We start from the raw sequence: 21198 nt of genomic DNA, 5'->3' as shown, positions 1-21198 counted from the left end.
TTTTCACTGCACCTTCCCTTTAATCAATTTTAGTACTTAATTTCCATGTAAACTCTTAACTTTTTGTCATGTGGCTTTTTTTCCCTTTCTGGTTACATGTAATATTATTGTATAAAATGCTGAAATGTGTAAAGCATCTTCCTACTGCCACTCAGAATGCTGGGCATCATTAATAACACAAGAGGAAAAAAATGTACATAGATTTCCTGCCAAGCCACCTTTCATAATGCTTAATAAAAGGTGTTCTGCATGTAGATTTACTGCTGATATATTCAGGAATATTCGGGGTGGTTTTTTTAGTAATTAGTCTTGTCTCATTATGACTTTCATATAGATGCCACTCAGATTTTTTTCTCTAAACACCTAAGCAAATGTGATCAAATACACACAGAGGAAACATCAGAATTGATGGTAGAGGAGAAGGCTAGCAGATTCTTTTATTTTTCTGGTGGGGGAATGAAGGGATTTTTGTTCAATCATGATTCAGGCAAGCTTATTGTGAGCACAATATACAGGGGGCACAAAAATACCTGTTGTCCAAGGATTGCCTGACATTTTCTTCAACCACAAATGGTTTATGCAAATATAAATATTCACCATGATTATAACAGGAAAAAAATAAAGGCAACAGTAGCTGAATCCATTTACTGTAACTATGTTTTGAAAAGGTCACTGTGGTCTATGAATATAATAATGAATATTGGTCCTAAGGCCATGATGGCGAACCTATGGCACATGTGCCACAGGTAGCATTCAGAGCATTTTCTGTGGGCATGCAAGTAGTTGCCCCAGCTTAGCTGCACTGCGTATGCACCCGCGACTCCAATCAGCCAGCTGATTTTTGGGTCTCTGCTGTGCAGGCATGGGGGCTGGGGCGCATGCAGATGCGCATGCATGCACAAGGGTTGCACGCACATGTGCCGGGTTACGGGGGGAGTGTCATGCTTGCATATGTGGGGGTGGGGGAGCAGTGCACCCCTCCCCCCATGGCCTGTTTTTGGCCCCAGGAGGCTGCACGGAGGCCTTCTAGGCCCAAAACGGGGCGGGGGGGGGGGTCATGCACAAATGTGCAAGGTGGGTGGGGAGCATTGGGGGGGTGTCATGTGCATGTTCAGAGGACAGGGCACAGGAGGTGTCAAACGCGCATTATATTATGGGTGTGGGCACGTGCAAGCAGTTGCGCACACTTGTGCACACTTTTAGCACAGAAAAAGTTAAGCCATCGCTGTCCTAAGGCATACCCAAAACCAACATTCAACTTTCCTATAATTTTAATACCTGAAGAGGATGTGGAGTATAGAGGGTATTGATACAAGGGACTTGTTGCAGCTATAAATGTAGGATTTCTGCTTGTTTCCATAGAGATGACTTGATAATAACTTTGAGGCATCCAGCACTAATTATTCAGCACTCAAATTGATGCAAAGTCCTCAAAAAAATCTTGACAATGCTTGTATTAAAAAGTACAATTTATTTCATGAGATTAAAACTATCAAAATGAGCTTTTGCAGTTCAAACCTATAGAAAAACAATCTAAGAAAGAATATGGTAACTGCAACACTGGCTATATTTCAGGCTAGTCTTAATAGTGCCTCATTTAGCTTGGTATAAATTAGAGTTGTGAGCAATCTAATCAGTTCATTCACACTGGCCATTCTCATACATGTCAATCATTGTAGACACTAATTAAGAACATGATCTGAAGACATTACGATTTTGCTAAAGCTAAGGTGGTTTGGAAGACCTATTAGGAACTTTGGTTTCACGCCATGAACTCTACGATAAAAGACAAATGGAATCAAAATATAATAAATATTAACAGTGAAATAGCAATCCTGTCGTTTCCAGCACCAAGCAACCGGGAGTTACTGAACTTTTCTTCTTTTCTGGTTACATGTCAGATTATTGTATAAAATGCTGAAAAGTATAGAGCATTGCCAAGTTACTCATAATCATAACATTATTACATTATTTGTAATGAGTCTTCTTTACCACTTCAAATGTTGGTACTGCTTCCTAATAAAACAGTATGAGCAAGTTCCAGAATCTGTAAAATCTTAACCATTAAAAATTATTCTCTATAATTTTCCTGTGCCCACCTTGGCAAACCAAGGTTTTTATTTAGTTTTTCTATTAAGCTATTTATAGTCAACAATGATTCATGGAGACAGTAAAGGGGAAAAAATAACAAGAATTGGTCCGGGAATAATTTGCAAATACATACACCCGATGATTGAATGTTGACAAATGTTCAGATTTAGAAGATATAGAAATTAGACAGTATTATGTAACAAGTACATTCTTATTCAGGTCATTAGCCTATAGTTTCTTTCAGGATAGCTTGGTTTTCAGGTTTGTCCTTGGTCCCCAATCTTATCTGATAATTTGTTCCTGACAATTCTAGTTGGAAGAAATAGGTATTGTAGTGGTGGGATTCAAAAGTTTTTACTACTGGTTCTGTGGGCATGGCGTGGCTTGGTGGCCATAACAGGGGAAGGATACTCTAAAATCTCCATTCCCTCTCCCCTCCAGGGGAAGGTTACTGCAAAATCCCCATTTCCTCCCGATTAGTTGGGACTCAGGAGGCAGACAATAAATGGCGGTGGGACCAGTCAGAGGTGGTATTTATCGGTTCTCCGAACTACTAAAAATTTCCGCTACCGGTTGTCCAGAATTGGTTAGAACCTGCTGAATACCACCTGGTAGGGTGAGTAGAAGCTATGGGACAGGGAAGATAATGGGATAAAAATAGGCCAGAGCTAAGAAAATACAGTCATATCTGTGTTAGGTCTCCTTTGAGTCCATGGACAAATTCATAATACTGCCAGGACTCTGCCAGGAGTAGTCAGATTGGTTAGAAAAATAGCTGGCTGAGGGAAGAAATACAAAATAAAATTAAACATAAAACAACTATGCTGAGCAAGCTGACTTAGCATACATGATCCAGAAAGGTAGGCTGCTAAAAAAGTTGAAATTAATTTATCCCAGCTGTATTTACCCATATTGGTTGGTACACCTGCCTGTAATATCTAAATGACAACAAGCCTTGTAACATGTGAGTCAGTCCCACATTACAGGCATTACGTATGAAGGGTCCCGGTGCTGGGAAGGAGAAGCTCAAGATCTTAAGCCTGCTCCAGACTCAGAAATTTAGACCAGCTGTTGATTTGCAGTGGAAGACCTTAAGAACAACTAGGCAAGAAATGGACCTTAAGAACAACTAGGCAAGAAATGGATGGATCAGAGTTTTCCAACACAGAGCTAGTAGCATTGCTAACCTTTTTGTAGAAAAATGAAGCATAACACAGCTCCCTTTCCCTCCTTTTTGCTTTTCCATTACATCATCTGAGAAACAGCAGACATACTGCAAAAGTGACATAATTTTTTAATTCTGCTGTGGGGACAAACAAAACAGCAAAGCTGTTCATTTTGTTCTTTTTTAAAAAAATCTGTCTTAGGAGCACTTTTTTTGCTTTTTAATATCTCATTAACAGACTGGAATTTAAAATAAAAATGGAAAATAATCATAAATATCTTTAATGCACAGCAATATTTGAAAAAAAAAACAAGAGGCATAATATAAATATTGGTTTTTTTAATCAAGTGCTGTAAGCTGCTCAAAGTCAGTTTCATGTTATTTGGATGACTATACAAATATAAATAAAAATAACAGAAATGTTCTTTTTTGCAATGAAATTAAGCAGACACAGTTTTTGTGCTGCTCCAAGTGCCACTATCTTCCCAAATAATTTTAATATTGCTGAATAATATCCATTTGTTTGTCAATGTTTTATTTAGTAAAAGCTTTGAGTCTTAGTATTGGTGACTTAATGTGGACTTTTTCCTCATTCAAACCTAAGTAGGGCACAGATGTGGTTTTTGCAATCAAGAGGCTTGTCAGAGGCTTGTTGCCACAGCATATCTTTAAGTCTATTTTCTGTTTACAAGGTATGCACATATATACAACATGCACGCATAATTTTTGCTTTGATACAGTTTTTTTTAAATGAAATCAGTCCTTTCATGCTATCTGCAACTTGGAAAGAAGAGAATTCAGAATTTCTTTTCCTCCTCTACTTTCTACCTTGGCAAAGTGCCTTATTTTAATTTCCCAATTTATTAAGTTTAATAAATTTTAAGTGTTAAATTTAATCTTAACTTCAATATAAATTTTATCTCTCAGTCCAGTTCAATCTGTTGTAGCCAGTTTTACATGGCCAATAGAAAACTTGATTTTACATAGTTTTTTTCTACTTTCGGCCTGCACCTCTGAATCTTCCCTGAGGAGTTTTCTGTAGTGAAATCGATTGAAACATTTTGGATTTGGCAGGTAATTGGAGCTATGATTGCTCACAAAAAACATTATAAAACCTGTCAAAAAACATTTTTGTGGGAAAATAGCTTCTGTAAGGTTGGTTGTCATATGCTTGGGGAGTAAGGCAGTTGATACACAGACAGGATATGCAATAAATTTGAAAAAAAGATTACAACTTTTTTTTTATAAGGATGATGTTCTTATAAACATGCAGGATAAGTTGAATTTAAGTTTCCTTACTTGGAATACATTTGAAAATAAGTTCATAAATCAAACAGATGTTTTTATGTCCCTTCATTAAGACTAGAGAAAATAGAAATTAGATTCTCTGTAATTGATTTAAAAGCTATAGAGAAAAGTTTTTCAGGATCCAACCTTCTAAGTTTTTGGGCTCATGTTGGAGCCCATCAGGGAACACTGGATAATGAGCACAAGCCCAAAAGCTTGGAAGAATAAACCTTTGGTCCCAGTGACCAACTCAGATTGGATGCTGGGACACATATATTTATCTTCATTTGAAAGAAAGAGTTTTGCATGAACTTTGCTGGGAATATGGATGTAAGCCAGTATGAGAAAATTATTTCAATAGGGAAGGTACTCTCCTTGGTTGTGGTTCAGTAAATGTAGATTGCTTGCAATCTAACTTTGGGGACTAGTTCAAAAGTTAACTATTGAGAAAATGTATTAAAGTTTATTGATACAAAAATCACATCATATCAGAATGCTAAAGCCTATGATGTCCAGGACTCATTTAGTTGCTATACTTCGAACCTCTGGCTGGTTGGGGTTTTTTTTCTTTTCTTTATACAAAATTGCAGAAATTCATGCATATAAATTAATCTAAATGAGAAGAAAGGCATGAGGAAACAGATATTAAAAGTCAATTAAAAATGCATACACTATTATAATTTATTTTATGATTTTGATTATTTTTTAAAAGGTGAATTTGAATTCAAATTTTGGTTGATTTGTTATTTTAAAGTGTATTAGATTTAAATTGAGTGTACAAATCAATGTTTAAAAACACAACTGCCTCTATTTTCAATCCTATACTTTAAAAGAAATGATGGGGGGGAAATGGGATGGTAGGGGGAAAAATCCCATTCTTATAGTTTTATATGTAGTGATTAACAGTGATGGAAGCTATTCAAATAAGAGAGATCTTAAAATAGCTAATGCGTGGGTAATCTTTACTCCCTCTGCTTGAAATAAACCACATTCAAACAATGCAGTGTTGCTGTGTAAAGTATTCAAGATTCTGGCCATTTAATTCTGTTTTCTGACCTGCTTTTGGGCTATTTTAAGGGATTCTTTCCAAATGCCCTCCCGCCCCTTTTTTGTTTATCTCCAATACATTGTGGCTGCAAAGCCATGACAGTCTTCTTCCCATCACCCTTGTATTCCAAATTCCAGAGACTCTAAAAAATATAATTACATTCCTAAGGGACAGGAATTAAGATGCTTTACAAGCAGACAATTTAAAAAAATGGCATTCCATCAGTGCCCTGGAGACTGTTTTAAAAAATCCTTCCACAAAAGGGAAACTAAATACATGCATAACACGTGCACACACATTTTCAGTACCAATTATGCCCATTTGGACTTTGTAAAAGGAAATGAAGGGAACTCAGCCAGTTTCAAAAGCACCTCATGTGAAGGTGAAAAGATATCCTGCCAACTTTTGTAATTTGGCACTTTTTACAATGGTTGAAAATTAGTGTTTCTCACCTTCATTGACTTTATTTAAAGATGACTGGCTTCAATTCCCAGAATCCCCCACCTCAGCATGAAGTTGCTGTGGGAGAGAAACACTGCCTTAAGCAATGCTGGTTTTTGTTGTTGTTATTGCAGCAGCAGGAGTGGAGGACTTCAACAGGAATTACTTTCCAGGGACAACAGTGAAATGGTCATGTATTACTGTACTTCCTTTGACAGACAGACAGCTGGTTAGAAAAGGCCTTGTCACTGCTGCTTGCTTTCTCTTCTTACTTGCCTTGAAATGGAAGGTCCTATGATAAATCCTAAACTGAAGTTGAGGGAAGGAAAGGAGGTTAATTATTGCCTCAACTGCAGGAACTGGGAGATGGGTTGAAACTAGAATTCCCACTGGCACAGCATTTCACATTGCAAAAAGAAATACTGTGCTAGCTTTGCCAGGGCGGAAGTGTAGCAGTTCAGTTTTCCATCAGGGTTGACAGCAGGGGATCATAGCAGTCGAAGATCACCAAGCTTTGGGGCAGGGGAGGGGGGAATTGCTGTTTGGTTATCTGGTAGAGCACTTACTTTGTTCCTGTGGTTGGCTGGATTATTAGAATTCATTTCTTAAACTGAAGGCTCATCTTTTGAAATGGTACACTCCTCGAAATCATAATAGGTTAGTGACCATTCACAATTATAACACTAATGAAAAAATAAGTTTACCAATCCTCATAATTACAATCTATGCTGGACTGTAAAGCAAAGGAAAATAGAAGACAAATTGTAAGCATAGTTGCAGTTTCATTTAAAGACTACTTTGCTCCATGACTCAGATACTTCTCCAAATGAAGACTACCTGTAAAAATAACACTATAGTTCATTGGACCATTCAGTACAAGATTCCTGATGGCAGATTTTTTCTCTTCTCAAAAAGATGGCTCAGGTTATGTTAAGGTCAGACAACTTCTGAGGGACCCTCCAAATTTTTATGCAGGGTATCTGCCACATTTAATCTTCAATTGTACCATTGTGGCATCTTGACTTTTTTGACCACATCCTCAGTACACCCGACCTAGGTCTTTGTAAGTTCTTGGGATTCATTAAAATGAGATTATTGCAACAATCAGCTTTCCGTCTTACTGTCTTTCTAGGTTATCACAGCTGGTCTGTCTCCATTCTTCTTTGAAATTACAGTGAATGTACCAACTGCCTGCTGGTATGTACTTTACACAGAAGTTGTGGTTATTTAAAATGTCCTTGAATTTCTAAGCCATCTTCCTTAGTTTCTTATGTCTTGAATCATTTTTGCCAAACCACAGAGTTAAGCTGCAGAGAAAGAACATTTTATAAAACTAGAGAAAGAAGTATTGAACTGATGCTGTACATTGTGACAGGACCTGCTTTCAAATAAAGTTCATGAAAAATACCAAGTGTATCAGCAATATGACTCCATTGGGTTGCCGATGGGAATAGGGAAGCTGTGCTGTTTAGTGAAGAAAACCCCCTGACCTCGTAGGCCAGAGATGGACAAGCTATGCCTCCCTAGTCTTCTCTCTTTATTTCTTGTCCTTTTCTCCTGCTGCTGCCCCAGGTATCCTGACACTTTAGAACAGTGGTTCCCAACTTGGGGCCTACTCCCCACAGGGCGGCAATTTGATTTTTAATAGGGGCAATTTGAACCTTGTTTAAATCATGTTAATGGCCTTTTAGGCTTCCTCCGCATGAGTTGAGTTCACTTTTTGAATAAAGTAAGAATTATATGTCACAGGTGGGCATCAGGATTTTAAAGATGCTTAGGTGGGGCATGGCCAAAAAAAGGTTGGGAACCACTGCTTTAGAGGATAAGAAGCACAATGGGCCTCTGGTGAATGGCTGTAGGTTTAAGTGGTGTTTTTATCTTCTCTGAAATGATGAACTGGTATACATGGGTACTCCTGCTTACATGGGAATAATTCCCATTAATTTTAATAGGGCTTTTTAGCAGTCAAAGCACATAAATTATATCTGGTATGGAAAAAGAGAGCCAGTTTGATTTAATGGTTAAAATGCCAGACTAGAAACTAAGAGACCATGAGCTTTAGACCTGCCTTAGGCACAAAGCCAGCTAGGTGACCTTCGGCCAGTGACTCTCTCAGCCCTAGGAAAGAGGCAACACAAACCATTTCCAAACTCTTGCCAGGAGTCAAGACTGACTTGAAGACACCAAAACAAACAAAGATTTTTTTTGGGGGGGGGAGAATTTTCTTGATATAAACCCATAACTGTTTGACAGCAAAGGCAAGGCAAAGTAACTTCCTCACCAACAGAAAATTACTTTTTGGAATACAGTTCTGCACAATGAGATGACAGGAACTGTTTTCTTAAACAGAAAATTGGTTAAATCTATAGAGAAAAAGCTTTGATTAGTCATCATGACTACTCTGTGGAACCTTTTCTAGACATAATAAGGGTCAAAATAAATTATTCTGTTAAGACGATGGGTTTACGCAGGAATCACTTTATGTTCAGATGGTTCATGAACCTGTGAAGGGTCATTATTTTCTACTTCAGTCAGTGGAAGCTGAAAGCTTTCTTCCCAAGTGGGCCTATACAAGATGTTTCTAATGGGCTTTGATCTCACCATTTTACAGTAGACTACAGTAGACTAGCAGTAGACTTATATACCGCTTCATAGGGCTTTCAGCCCTCTCTAAGCGGTTTACAGAGTGTCAGCATATTGCCCCCAACAATCCGGGTCCTCATTTTACCCACCTCGGAAGGATGGAAGGCTGAGTCAACCCTGAGCCGGTGAGATTTGAACCGCTGAACTGCTGATCTAGCAGTAGCCTGCAGTGCTGCATTTAACCACTGCGCCACCTCGGCTCTTGCCCCTCCTCACCTCCAAGAGTATGTTTTTTCCAAACAATCCCATCCTTGGCTTACAATGAATAATGATTTTAGTATGTTATGGTGTAAAAATGGTATTGTTTACATAATACCAATCTTACAAATCATATTTCAGGAATAAAGGCATCTGTATGATTTGCAAAAGAAATGAAATTAAGAGTCTAAGAGAATATAATACTCTCAAAATCCAGAAGCTTTGCTATTTTGCCATAAAAAATAAGTCTTTCTGTTTGTACATTGTGCAAAGATTTGTTTATTGATATAGCTGCAAAAGCAGCTTTGGGTTTTTTCTTTTTGTAAACCAAGTCAGGGAACTAAAATATAAGGCTGAAACATAGAACTGTTGGAAGAGACACAGAGCAGAGGCAGCATTTGGCTGATTTTGAGGAGGAGGAATGGGAGAATAGCCTTGAAGCCATCTGTTGCTCTTGCTCAAGATTAATGCATGGGCTGACTTTTCTAGAAACAAAAGATGAACCTCTTGAACTTCTGGTATCCTTTGTTCAACTTACCCTGTTGGTCACATTAACGCAGGGCAGGAAATGCCATATACATGACTGGAATATGAGAAGCCAGAATTGGGGAAGTACCTTTGGAGGAGGTGTGATAGGGACCCCTGGTAGTGATAGGGACACTGGTAATGTTACAGAAACACAATAGGAAATTCAAGTGACCACCCAAGCTGCTGTGGAGGTTTCCTTCCAAACCCATTTGGAATAAATAATTTATATAAACGCTCTTTAAAAATAAAATGGAAGTAAAAGATGACACAGGAGAAGCTTAGATTGGCAAGTTATTGCATCCTACCTGCAGGGCAGCAAAGCTTACTAGTTGATTTTCCTTCCTCACATATCACAAGGGTATTGTAAACCTAAAGAAAGAAAGGATCTGCAGCTTTAGTATTTTGGAAGGAAGGGAAGGATAAGATGTCCTTAATTGTATTTGTATGCATTTGCTAGATTTATGCCCTGCTTTTCACCAGAAGTTCAAGGTGGTGTATGTAAAATACCTTCCCTTCCCCTCATTTCCTCATATCTCTGTGAGGTATAGTGGGCTGAGAGAAAATGATTGGTATACTCATGTGAATGGATATGAATTCAGGCTTACCTGATCCTCCTTCAGCACTTTAACTGCTATCTCATACAAATATGAAAAAATAAAACACATATTTATTCATACAATTCCATTCTTGAGATCAAATTGCCTGCCCTCAAGAAATTTCTGATACTGTGAGCAATACAAAGGAGGGGAATTTGTGACCTGTTGACAACACTATGGATAAGAAGTTGGGTTTGCTTATGAAGTGTGTGTTGGCTCAAGCCACTGAGAACAATGTTCTGTCTTAAAACATATTAATCATAGGTCTATTCACATTTAAAGTATGAGGATTGTACAACAGTGGCAGTTTTAAAATAGACGGATGAGAGACATTTTGGGTTAATTATTACATACCCATGTTTCCCCCAAAATGAGACCCTCTTATATTTTTTTTGCCATCAAAAAAGGCACCAGGTCTTATTTTCGAGGGGAGAATATCGTCCACTGACTCACCTCACTTGCGTGCATCACCCCTGGCTTCCTTTTCCCCGTCAAAGGCTTTCAGGAACTTTTTCAGCTTCGGATACTTGCATTTCTTCTGCAGCCAGCAAGGCTTTCCTGAAGGCCTCTGCAGCCAATAACATGGGCCGAGGTGTGCGAGGCCTGGCTGCAACTATCCAAAAGTAAGGAGTAGGGCAGCTCCAGGCCTCCCTCCCCTCCCTAGCTTAATTTTTACCCATGCACCCTGGAGAGGTGGGGTCTTAATTATGGCTTATTTTGGAGGTAGAGCTTATTTTGGGCGCACGTATAAAAATCAAGCTAGGACTGAGTAGGTCGTATTTTGGGGGAAACACAGTAATAGTCCTAGATGTCTGTGCAATTAAGAGTAAATATTAAGGCAATGAATTGGGAGTCTAGTCATCCAGATCTATGCCTTCCGGCTTCACTAGCCTGCATAACCAATACCAAGATTTGCTGCGATTCGTAATTCAATAGCATTTGGAGGGCCAAAATTTGTTTGCATGGTTGAAGAGTCTGACATTGAACTGCATGCGCACCCTGTTATTCTCAGAGCTTCCCTAGAGGAAAACATTGATCCAAATTTCAAAATGCCATGAATGAATCAGTGGTTCTGCCTTCCAGGATTTAATTGGGAAGGGAAGGCTAGGAGGAAGAAAGTCGAAGAAGGAAATCTATATCCTTCCCAATTGTTGGTATCTTTCCTTGGACATAACCAACAGGATTGGGGGATGAGTCTTATAGATGGAACCTGCGTGGAATCATATTTTCAGCAAACGCAATCCATGCTTGCTTCCATTATTGAAAACTGAAAAACCTTCAGAATTAATTTTATTGGCTTTGGGTTATGCTGTCTTGAGTGTGTGTTTCTGGTGTTTGTTCTAGCAAATATTTGCTAACAAAGTTTCTACTATCTTTTCTTAACAGTCTTTTGCTGGCTGGATTTGCTGAAGTCTTTCTTCTTTACATTGAAAGGACTGGCACGTGAACACTGACAAGTGAGGAAGATGACTCTTCAATGGGACTGCTCAATTTTTGTTTAAGAACAAGTGATTACTGAAGATGTGTAAGCAAACATCAGGTTACAAGCGCAGTCCCATGACTGCACTTTCTCAAAAAAAAGTCCTATTCGCAATAACACCGAGACATCCGCTATAGGATAGTGTAGGATGAATTCTACCTGTTCCTGTTTTTAAGTCATACCTTCTATTAATAGCAATGCATAAAAATGGGATTTGATTCTTTTTTTTCTTTGATAGTATGCTAAAATGAAGGATCATCACTAAACTGGAACTTCTCTGGTATTATCCAAACATTCTCTACTTTTCTTCTCAGGGCCAATCTTCTAATTGTAGCACTCTATTCAGATGATAATTGCTTATTTTATCACAAAATGGAATAGATGACCTATTACCCCCTCATGAAGCCCTGCATTAGGGGTTACTCTGATCTTGGATGTTTTTCAGATAAAGAGTAGTTCTGTTCCTCATCAGCCTGGAGTGCACATTACTTATTGTAGGTAATATACTTCTTGCTTCCTTATCCTCCTCCTGACACTGGATGGTAAGATGTTGGCAGCAAAACTGTGTGGGAAGAATAGATCCATTGGCAAGCATCAGTACCATACATTCCTGGGGGTGGAGGGGGCGATATAGATATAATGACCTCATATGATCCAACCCTCACATATAATAGTGCTAAGTTTTGTGAATGCAGCCAATTCACTGTTTTTTACACTTAGCAACTTTTAAGATGTGCAGACTTCAACTCCCAGAATTCCCCAGCCAGCATGCCTTTACAAATTTGCTGTCAGGCAAACATAAGATGCAAGAAAAATCCAACCAGACTATAAATGACCACTCATAAATAAGTGATCATCAGTTACTCTGATAGGATAAGCGCACTTGAAGACTTACCCCTTTTTGTCCGATCACACAACACTAGTTGTGTTAACTCAGGTACATAACATCATTTGTGCTTATTTCCCTACACCTTCTATCATTGATTCACATACTGTACACTAATTCAGTTAAACTGTTAATGAGTTACATTAGTTGGGTTCAGACAATACTCCAACTCACATTATGCTTTTGTTATGTATGATAATATATGAACACAGCCATCTGTCGCCAGTTTGCCTTGGCATGGGCAAAATGTAAGCATATTGGCTAAGTTAATTTTGTTCCCGTGGATACAGGGTTATAAGTACATTGTGGGTTGGCATTTTTGAGCCTCTTTGTAAAAGCAAATATATTTCCAATATACCTTGAAAAGAAATAATAACTCATTGGAAGGTCTTCTCCAATATTCTGTACTTTTTGGCATGGTAGAGATAAAAATCACTGTGAATATTCAAATTCAATAGAATTGAATGGTAAGCAGGAAGGATCTGGTTCAATCTCCACTAAAGTAAGAGCATCACATTCAGTTCTACTTTCTCTATAAAATGAAACCATTTGAGAATTAGAAATTTTAAAAAAACCTCACCCCATCCCAGAATCTGATGTGTGCCGAGGACTCTTTGGAAAATAAGAGTAAAAATTAGGATGATAGTCAGCAGATCTGCAACACTACTTCCATTGAATGAAAAAATAAAGTGAATCTTACATTTAAGCATTAGACTATTTTTTCACTCAAATGTTTAATTATTATTACTACCTAAACATTTATACATACGGATTATAACACTTACCTGTATGTTGTGATTAGTTTCTAAAAGGAAATATAGTGATACTGCATAGTTTCAAAATTTGGTCTGCAGCATTGCTTCATATGAACTCTTTCCATAGCAAATATTTGTATCTCTCTTATTCCTAAACATTTTTGCTTAGCAAAAGTTATTGTCATCTGGGTAAGGAGCTTGTTAAGGGGCATTTAGATACAAGTAGTCTTCAACTTACAACAATTCCTTTAGTGAAGATTCAGTTACAACAGCACTGAAAAAAGTGAATTATGACCGTTTTTCACACTTACATTATATCATCCCCATGGTCACCTACTCAAATTTCAGGTGTTTGGCAACTGACTGATATTTATGACAGTTGCAGTGACATAGAGTCATGTGATCACTTTCCACAATTTTCTGACAAGCAGTCAATGGGGAAGCCAGATTCACTTAACAACCCTGTTACTAATTTAACAGCTGCAGTGATTCACTTAACAAATGTGGCAAGAAAAGTCATAAAAAGGGGCAAAACTCACTTAACAGCTGTCCTGTTTGGCAGCAGAAATTTTGGTCTCAATAGTCATAAATCGAGGACTATCTTTGTCACTTCCATTTTTCAAATCCTCAAAAGGACTGTATCATTTGCTCTATTTATTCAAAGCAAAAAAAAAACCAAAAAAAACCCACCCTCCAAAAAACAAATACACTCTAGATCACTCCAAAAGAGAAATATTTCAGCCAATATTATGCAATCTTGTTGCAAGAATCTGGCAATTTAGAAAGAGCAACAGAAGTCACAATGTTCAGCTCACTAACGTTTTAAGAAGAACCTGATTTTGCAGGTCTCTGAATCTCACATTCAGAATAAAAAGTTCTTTTACTACACAGCTAGTGTAATATCTGATCTAGAACTGACTCCCGAATGAGCAAAAGTGTATTGCTGTGTTCCTTCCTAGAAGGCAAACATTTGACAGACATGATAAACACTGCATGTATTCTGATGAATTCATATGAGTCCTCTATGCAGAGTTTCAAGTCTCTCCCCATCAAACATGTAAAAAAATCTCTACACTGTGTTTCAGCCTTGGTAGCTTGAAAATAAATGGACTTCAACTCCCAGAATTCCCTAGCCATCATGCACTTTGGGGAATTCTAGAAGCTGAAGCCCACATAACTTCAGATTGCCACGGTTGAAGAACACTGCTCTACATTCAGACATCTGTAGACTATAGGCACACTTACTCAGATGAAGAACAGTCCACTGCCTTCCTCAAACCTGAGGCTTATTCAATTGTTATGTATATACATATACCAAACAGTTTTACATTAAGCCATGTTACTCCTTTTAGCCCTAGGATGCACTGTCTAAAAACTCTAGGCTACATGTGTACTCCAGAGCCTTGGGTGTGACCAATGTAGGCTTTGCTCTACAACTGAGATTATAATCCCAATTGTGGTCATGTCAAGGATTACTTGTAGATTATTACAGGATAATAAATAACATTATTCAATTTTATTCACCCCAAATTTAACTATCTTTAAATTAAATTCAATGTTGTCTCAACCATACTGTTTATATTCCCATCCATTTTTGGATTTTGCCTTCTCTCAGAATACTAAAAAGTCTTAAAGGTTCTGTACCATTCCATTATAATCCATGCTGATCTAGAATAAGGTCTCTACCAATGAAAGCTTCTAATTAAATTACTGCTGCAACATCTGGAAATATGTGCAGGCAAAGAATATGTTCTTTGCATTATGCTATGGTCTAAATTATTTGTAACTTAATATATCATTATAGACATTTTCATTATTACGAGATACAACCCGGTATTTAGTTCAAAAGCAAAAACTGATTCAACATGCTTATTTTTTATTGAGAATGTAGTGGAAATCATTAAGAAAAGAAGTTTTATTAAGATAATTTATTCTTGCCAATGAGTTTCTGTTATGTTGCATATTTTGGACTTTCCAAATTAATGTATTTTCTAAATACCCCATCTTCATAAAAACAATTGCTTTTGTAGCTTTATGAAATTGTACATAACTTCCTCTACTTCCTACGCTTTCTCAAATAAACTGTTATATTGAGACAATTGACGTAATCAGTATCTTTTCTTAAAGGTGAACATTAGAAAACATCCAAAATGTAACTCGGCAATCCTGAGTGCCTTTTAATGAAAAGAGGTGAGTATTTTAGGTAGCTGAATGGAGTTTCCTAATCCAATGACGGAACAGCTTTGTCTTGGACTTCTGCATCATTAATCAGGATAAGGACTGACTTAATTAATTATAAAAGATTTTTCTTGGCAAGGATTATTTTTCATACTAAAAAATAACAGATGGTATCTTGTAATAAAAAAAAATTGGATTTTGATCATTGTGATTTTTGGATTTTCTCATAATATTATGAGATGTAGATACTTAAGTGTTCTGCAACAACTACAAGGAACATACTGCTCTTATTCACATATCTGAAATTATAATTCTGAAAGACCCAGCTATGGAATTGATGATTTGCTATTCCCTAAGAAATCTATGAGAATACACACTGGATATAGATAGTCTATGCACCCATTAAAATGCCAGATTTCTGAAACGTATCAGACCAAGGTAAACCACTTCAGAGTTCTTTCCACCTTTAATATAATATATACATTGTATACCTTAATAGAAAAACAAACTAAAATCTTTTAGGGGGAAAAATAACAATAAAAATTTACAATAACATGGTTGCATAAAAATACTCTGTTGTAGCACCTCTTGATTTTATGACACCATTCATTCTTTTGGGGAAGGAGCCTATCAGCATGGCACATTTGTCTTGGGCATCTTTGCCCAGTCTTCATTGCAAAGGTGCTCAAAATCTGTCAGATTGCGAGAGTTTCTCCAGTGCAGACACTTTCAGGTCAGCCCTCATATTTTCAATTGGATCCACATCCAGGCTCTGGCTGGGCCACTCCAAACCCCATTTTCTGGTGAACCTATTCATTTGTTGATTTGGAGGTAGACTTTGGGTCATTGTCCTATTGAAAGGTGAAAGTCCTCTTCAGCATTTTAACAGAGCCATGAAAGCTTTGTGCCAAAATAGACTAATATTTGGAACTGTTCATAATTCCTCCACCCTGACTAAAGGGTAAGTTCCAGCTGAAGAATGCAGCCCCAAAGCATAATGCTGCCACAATGTTTCACTGTGGGTATGGTGTACTTTTGGGGATGTGCAGTGTTGTTTTTATGCCAAAAATTTTGGAATTATGGTCATAAAGTTCAACCTTGAACTTTTTGCATGTGGGTTTTTGAAAACTCCAGCTGGGATTGGATGTCTTTTTTAATAAAAGGTTTCCATCCTGCCACCCTAGCCCCACTGCCCAGACATACGAAGAATACAGGAGATTGTTGTTACATGTAGTATAAAATCCATACTTGCTAGAAATTCCTGTAGTTCCTTTAATAACACTGTAGGCCTCTTGGCTGTTTCTTGGACTAGTTTTCTTGTTTTTTCATCAATTTTGGAGGGACATCCGATTTTTGGTAATGTAACTGTTGTGCTATTTTCTCCACATGTTGATAACTGTCTTCATTGTGTTCCATGTTATATTTAAGGCCTTGGAAAAAAGTGCACCCTTCTCCTGATTGATATCTTCTAGCAATGAGATCTCTTTGCAGTCCATGACTTTTGCTGTACAAGGCAACTGAGTAAACTTTAAATGGGCTTGATCAATCACTTTAATTGATGGCAGGTGTGAATTATAGCAGTTAGACTTATATACCGCTTCATAGGGCTTTCAGCCCTCTCTAAGCGGTTTACAGAGTCAGCATATTGCCCCCAACAACAATCCGGGTCCTCATTTCACCCACCTCGGAAGGATGGAAGGCTGAGTCAACCTTGAGCCGGTGAGATTAGAACCGCTGAACTGCAGATAACAGTCAGCTGAAGTGGCCTGCATCCTAACCACTGCACCACCTCGGCTCCTATTAAATATTATAATTATTAAATATTATAATAAAACTATTTATTAAAATTATTTAATATCAGTTTGAATGTGATTAGTTAATTCTGAACACAGCTATTGCCTTACTTACAAGAGGGTATGAACATTTATGCAGCCATTTATTCTAGTTTTATTGTTATTTTTCTCTCAAAAAGATTTGAAAGAAATTAATAAATATAAAAAACATGATTAAAAATTTGATTTACAAAGGTGCAAATGGAATAAAGATCCAGAGAAATAAGATTTTGGAATTAACTACAAAGAACACTTTCCATGGGAAAATAATTTCATTTTGAATTTAAAAGACATATTAAGATAAACTTTTAAAAATTGGAGACTAGAGGGAACTAAATATTATAATTAAGGGAGAAGAACATTTAAACTCAATTTACAGAACAAAGCAAAATATTTTAACATTGGATATTAAATATTTTTGAACAATAAACTCAGATGTTAATTTTAACAGAAAGTGCCCTTTCAGATAGACTGTGCCTAAAAGATGTTATAGAAAAGGAAGAAGTTCTATCTGACAATTGAGATTCACAAGAAAAAAAATGCTACACTGAGTATGCAAAAATAAGCCAGCTGATTATTAATAATTAAAAGGGATATACAAATAAACCAAGAGAATGGTCTGGATAATTTTACCATATTGGATTTTCAACAACAAAATTAAATTTTGAAGAATTTAGTGAGAAGAAGCAAAAAAATTAAAAGGAAGTTCTTTGACATTATTTGAAGGGCCTAAAAGATCAAAATTATTAGAAGTAAAAGTAAGGAATATAAAGTTGGTTTATTTGATCAAGTTAAATATATTGTTATTTTTATTATCCCTTATTAAACCCTTGCTGGCATCAGAACTGAAATGACAATGTTTCATGGATTTGTTTATAGAGGAGATGGGCTATGAGAAGAAGAAATCATTTGTTGTATTTTAAGAGAAGGTGATAAAGTTCTTCTCTGTTTTCATTTTGAATTAATTTTTACTGCTATAATTATAATCTTTAATTAAATTATTATAAATATTCCTTGTTACACTGAAACAAGGTAGAGAGTGGGATACTGTATACACAAGATTCAGATTTGGTTCTAGTATTCTTGAATATTTGCATAAGGACTGGGATTGAGATGGAAAAAACATTTATAGCAATAGCAATAGCAGTTAGACTTATATACCGCTTCATAGGGCTTTCAGCCCTCTTTAAGCGGTTTACAGAGCCAGCATATTGCCCGTCATTTTACCCACCTCGGAAGGATGGAAGGCTGAATCAACCCTGAGCCGGTGAGATTTGAACCGCCGAACTGCAGTCAGCAGTCAGCTGAAGTGGCTGCAGTACTGCACTCTAACCACTGCGCCACCTCAGCTCTTATCAAATAAGTGTGGCACAATTTCAGGAGAGATATGTAATAACCTTGAAGGCAGAAGCAAAACGCAAAACAACAGGTTGGAGGAATGAAAATGAGAGAATGAAATTTACCAAGACAAATGCAAAATTCTTAAGAAAAACATGCAAAGGTATATGACACCCGTTTTGGTAAAATATATTTGTAAAAAAAATGCTAGAATTGTAATTAATCATAAGCAATACTATAATCATCAATGGCATGACTATGAAAAATGTAGGTTCTGTCAATTGAAGTGTAATTTCTGAATCACATAATATGATTTGCTCTACTCTGCATTGCTCAGACCACGCTCTATGTAGTAGTGGATCTCATAGAACTGTAGTAATGTCCCATTAATCAAAGCAAATAAATTAAAAGTCTACTATTGTTAAGTCTGAAGCCTTAGGGTCCATTTTTTCAGTGTCTGAAATGTAAGACAACAGATTTTTGTTCGTATACTATTTTCATTTCCACTTCTTTTAATCCTAATACTAATGACTGATAAAGAGGAACGTGAATAAAACAGTTGTTCAATTAATCTGCATTGCGTGACAAACAATAAACACTTGATTTTATTTTAATTAGTGTGCCAGTCATAGTCTGTACCAAGTGAATTAGCACTGGAAAAAGTGGGACATGAGCATAAACTATATATAAAAATAGTAATTTAATTACCTGATGCTTGTTCTGTAACCTGTTATGAAGCACATTCAGCTGTCTATCATCTTGCAGATCTGTGTGTGTGTGAGAGAGAATCTAGGCATACATACATTTATTTAGAAAACAGAATACATGGAAATTACAGCAGTTTGTCTAGGACAAGTCTGCTTTTTTGTTTTCAGCTTACACGTTGTATTTTATGAACATGCGGTTTATAAAGTTTTTAAGATTCCAGAGCAGTATGAAAAAGTGGCAATTTTAATGGCCCCTAATTTAAATTTGATTTTATACAGTCATTTCTAATGAAAACAACAATTGTTCAACAATAAAAAATGCTTACGTTAGGTATACATCTACTATGAGGACCTAAGGCTGCTGCCGAATATGCCCTCAGCAGTACAACTTTGTTTTATAAAACACTGCTTAAACATAGAGCATCATCAATGTTAACTTGGAATGCACTCTAACATAGAGTACAAAATAACAATACTACCAAGTGCAAATCTAACCATCTACACTGAGGGAAAAGTGCAGTGATTAGAAATATGCATGTGGCCTAAAACAAGATCTTCATATAATAGCATCTTTGTTTTGAACGTCTGAAAGGCATCACATACAAAGGTGAAAACATAACACCAGTTATTTGTTTCTTGTACATGTAGCTATTTTTAAGTACTATGAACTTGGAAAAAAAGTTGGTGTTAGGGTAATCAAATAATCAGGAATTACAAAACACTATCTGAGCTTATTCCAATGTAGCCATGTGTCTCTCTTCCAGTAGTTTTCATAAAGCAAACAGAAAAAAGTTGTCCTCTGGTCTTTAGTAAACAATATCACTGCAATGATTCAAAGATGCCACTGGGTTCCAAATCTGTCCAATATTTTGTACACAACTGAACAGTCTACCCACCCACCAGGAAAAGTGCACTTTCAATAACAGTTACAAAAATAGATTGGCACATTGTTGACACAGTGACAATATAATCACAACCCATCATTGGTTTTGGATCCATTTGTCAGGTGGATATCAGCTCTAGCAGGAAATGCATCCAGTTCCAAGTGAGTCAACAGGACAATTTTCAAAAAGTGTAAAAGAAAGGTGCTAATACTCCTCGTTCCTTCATGAATTATTTGGGCAACCCAATAAAGTTCTTTTTTGGTCCACAAAGTATTGTGTGAAAGTTCCACTCACTGTCGACTCATATGTGAACTCATTCAACATTTGCATTGAGTAGCTAAACAGTTAATCTAGCCTGAGAAGTCTTAAAGAATTCACTGTTTTATTCCTACTATCTGATTGAAAAGCTGCACTGAAAAGAGAAGAAAGGGCACTGGGGCTTCTGCATCCCATTTTTTTTTTCTTTTTTGCATTTTCAGTAGTAACTTGCTGCTCTTCTGAGCAAAATAGACAATAGTTTTTTAAACCCCTCCCCCTTCTTGGAAGGGTAGCCTGTGCTAGGAATTCTGGATCAAACGTCTGTAATGTGGCATCACTTCATGTTCAGGTAGATGAAGAGCAAATTCCAAGGCCACTAACACCGGGAACTCAAAGGCAATCAACTCTCGTCTATTCAAGCGGAACTTTTCTTCCAGTTTCTGTAACATAGCCAACAGTTATAGCTTAGTATTTTAGGATACTAATTGTAGGAAAGAACTTAAAATAACTTCCCCTAATTTTATTTATACATTCAAATAGTAGCTGCCCAACCGGTTTGTGATCAGTCAGGATTGCCGCACCTTCAGAACCCTAGAAGTGCATATTCTCCATAGCAGTGGCTACTTTCTGGAATTAACTTTCTCCCAAGATTTGAACAGCCCCACCCCCACAAAACTGGTATTTTAAAGAATCCTGAGGACGTGGCTGTTTGCCTAGGCTCTTAGTGAGGCCGTCTGATTACCCTTTCTTTTCCTTGTTGTATGCTCTGTTATCCCTGCTCTTCCGTTAGTGTTAGTTTTGGTTTTGCACATCTCTCTATGTTTAAGTATTTTTAACATTTTGTAAACCACCCAGAGTTACTGGGAGTTGAACAGCATAAAAA

At 37.0% G+C, this 21198-nt stretch overlaps 2 protein-coding genes across 8 annotated transcripts in view; one reads left to right on the top strand and one right to left on the bottom strand.

The window, feature by feature from the left end:
- TMEM241 (transmembrane protein 241) overlaps nt 1-13069 on the top strand; it is a 47228-nt gene extending 34159 nt beyond the window's left edge. For all 6 annotated transcript variants that reach the window (XM_032222680.1, XM_032222679.1, XM_032222677.1 and 3 more), the window contains 2 exons: nt 7165-7229; nt 11384-13069. In XM_032222680.1, coding sequence (XP_032078571.1) covers nt 7165-7229; nt 11384-11444 — 126 coding nt within the window. In that variant the 3' untranslated portion in view covers nt 11445-13069. The remainder of the gene's footprint in view (nt 1-7164; nt 7230-11383) is intronic.
- A 5563-nt stretch (nt 13070-18632) lies between these two features.
- Nucleotides 18633-21198, bottom strand: part of CABLES1 (Cdk5 and Abl enzyme substrate 1) — a 70559-nt gene continuing 67993 nt past the window's right edge. For both annotated transcript variants that reach the window (XM_032222544.1, XM_032222543.1), the window contains one exon: nt 18633-20755. In XM_032222544.1, coding sequence (XP_032078435.1) covers nt 20615-20755 — 141 coding nt within the window. In that variant the 3' untranslated portion in view covers nt 18633-20614. The remainder of the gene's footprint in view (nt 20756-21198) is intronic.

The sequence above is a fragment of the Thamnophis elegans genome, chromosome 8 (genome assembly GCF_009769535.1).
Source record: "Thamnophis elegans isolate rThaEle1 chromosome 8, rThaEle1.pri, whole genome shotgun sequence".
Lineage (NCBI taxonomy): Eukaryota > Metazoa > Chordata > Lepidosauria > Squamata > Colubridae > Thamnophis > Thamnophis elegans.
The sequence above is the reverse complement of the archived record's forward strand: the minus strand, read 5'-3'. Positions and strand labels throughout refer to the sequence as shown.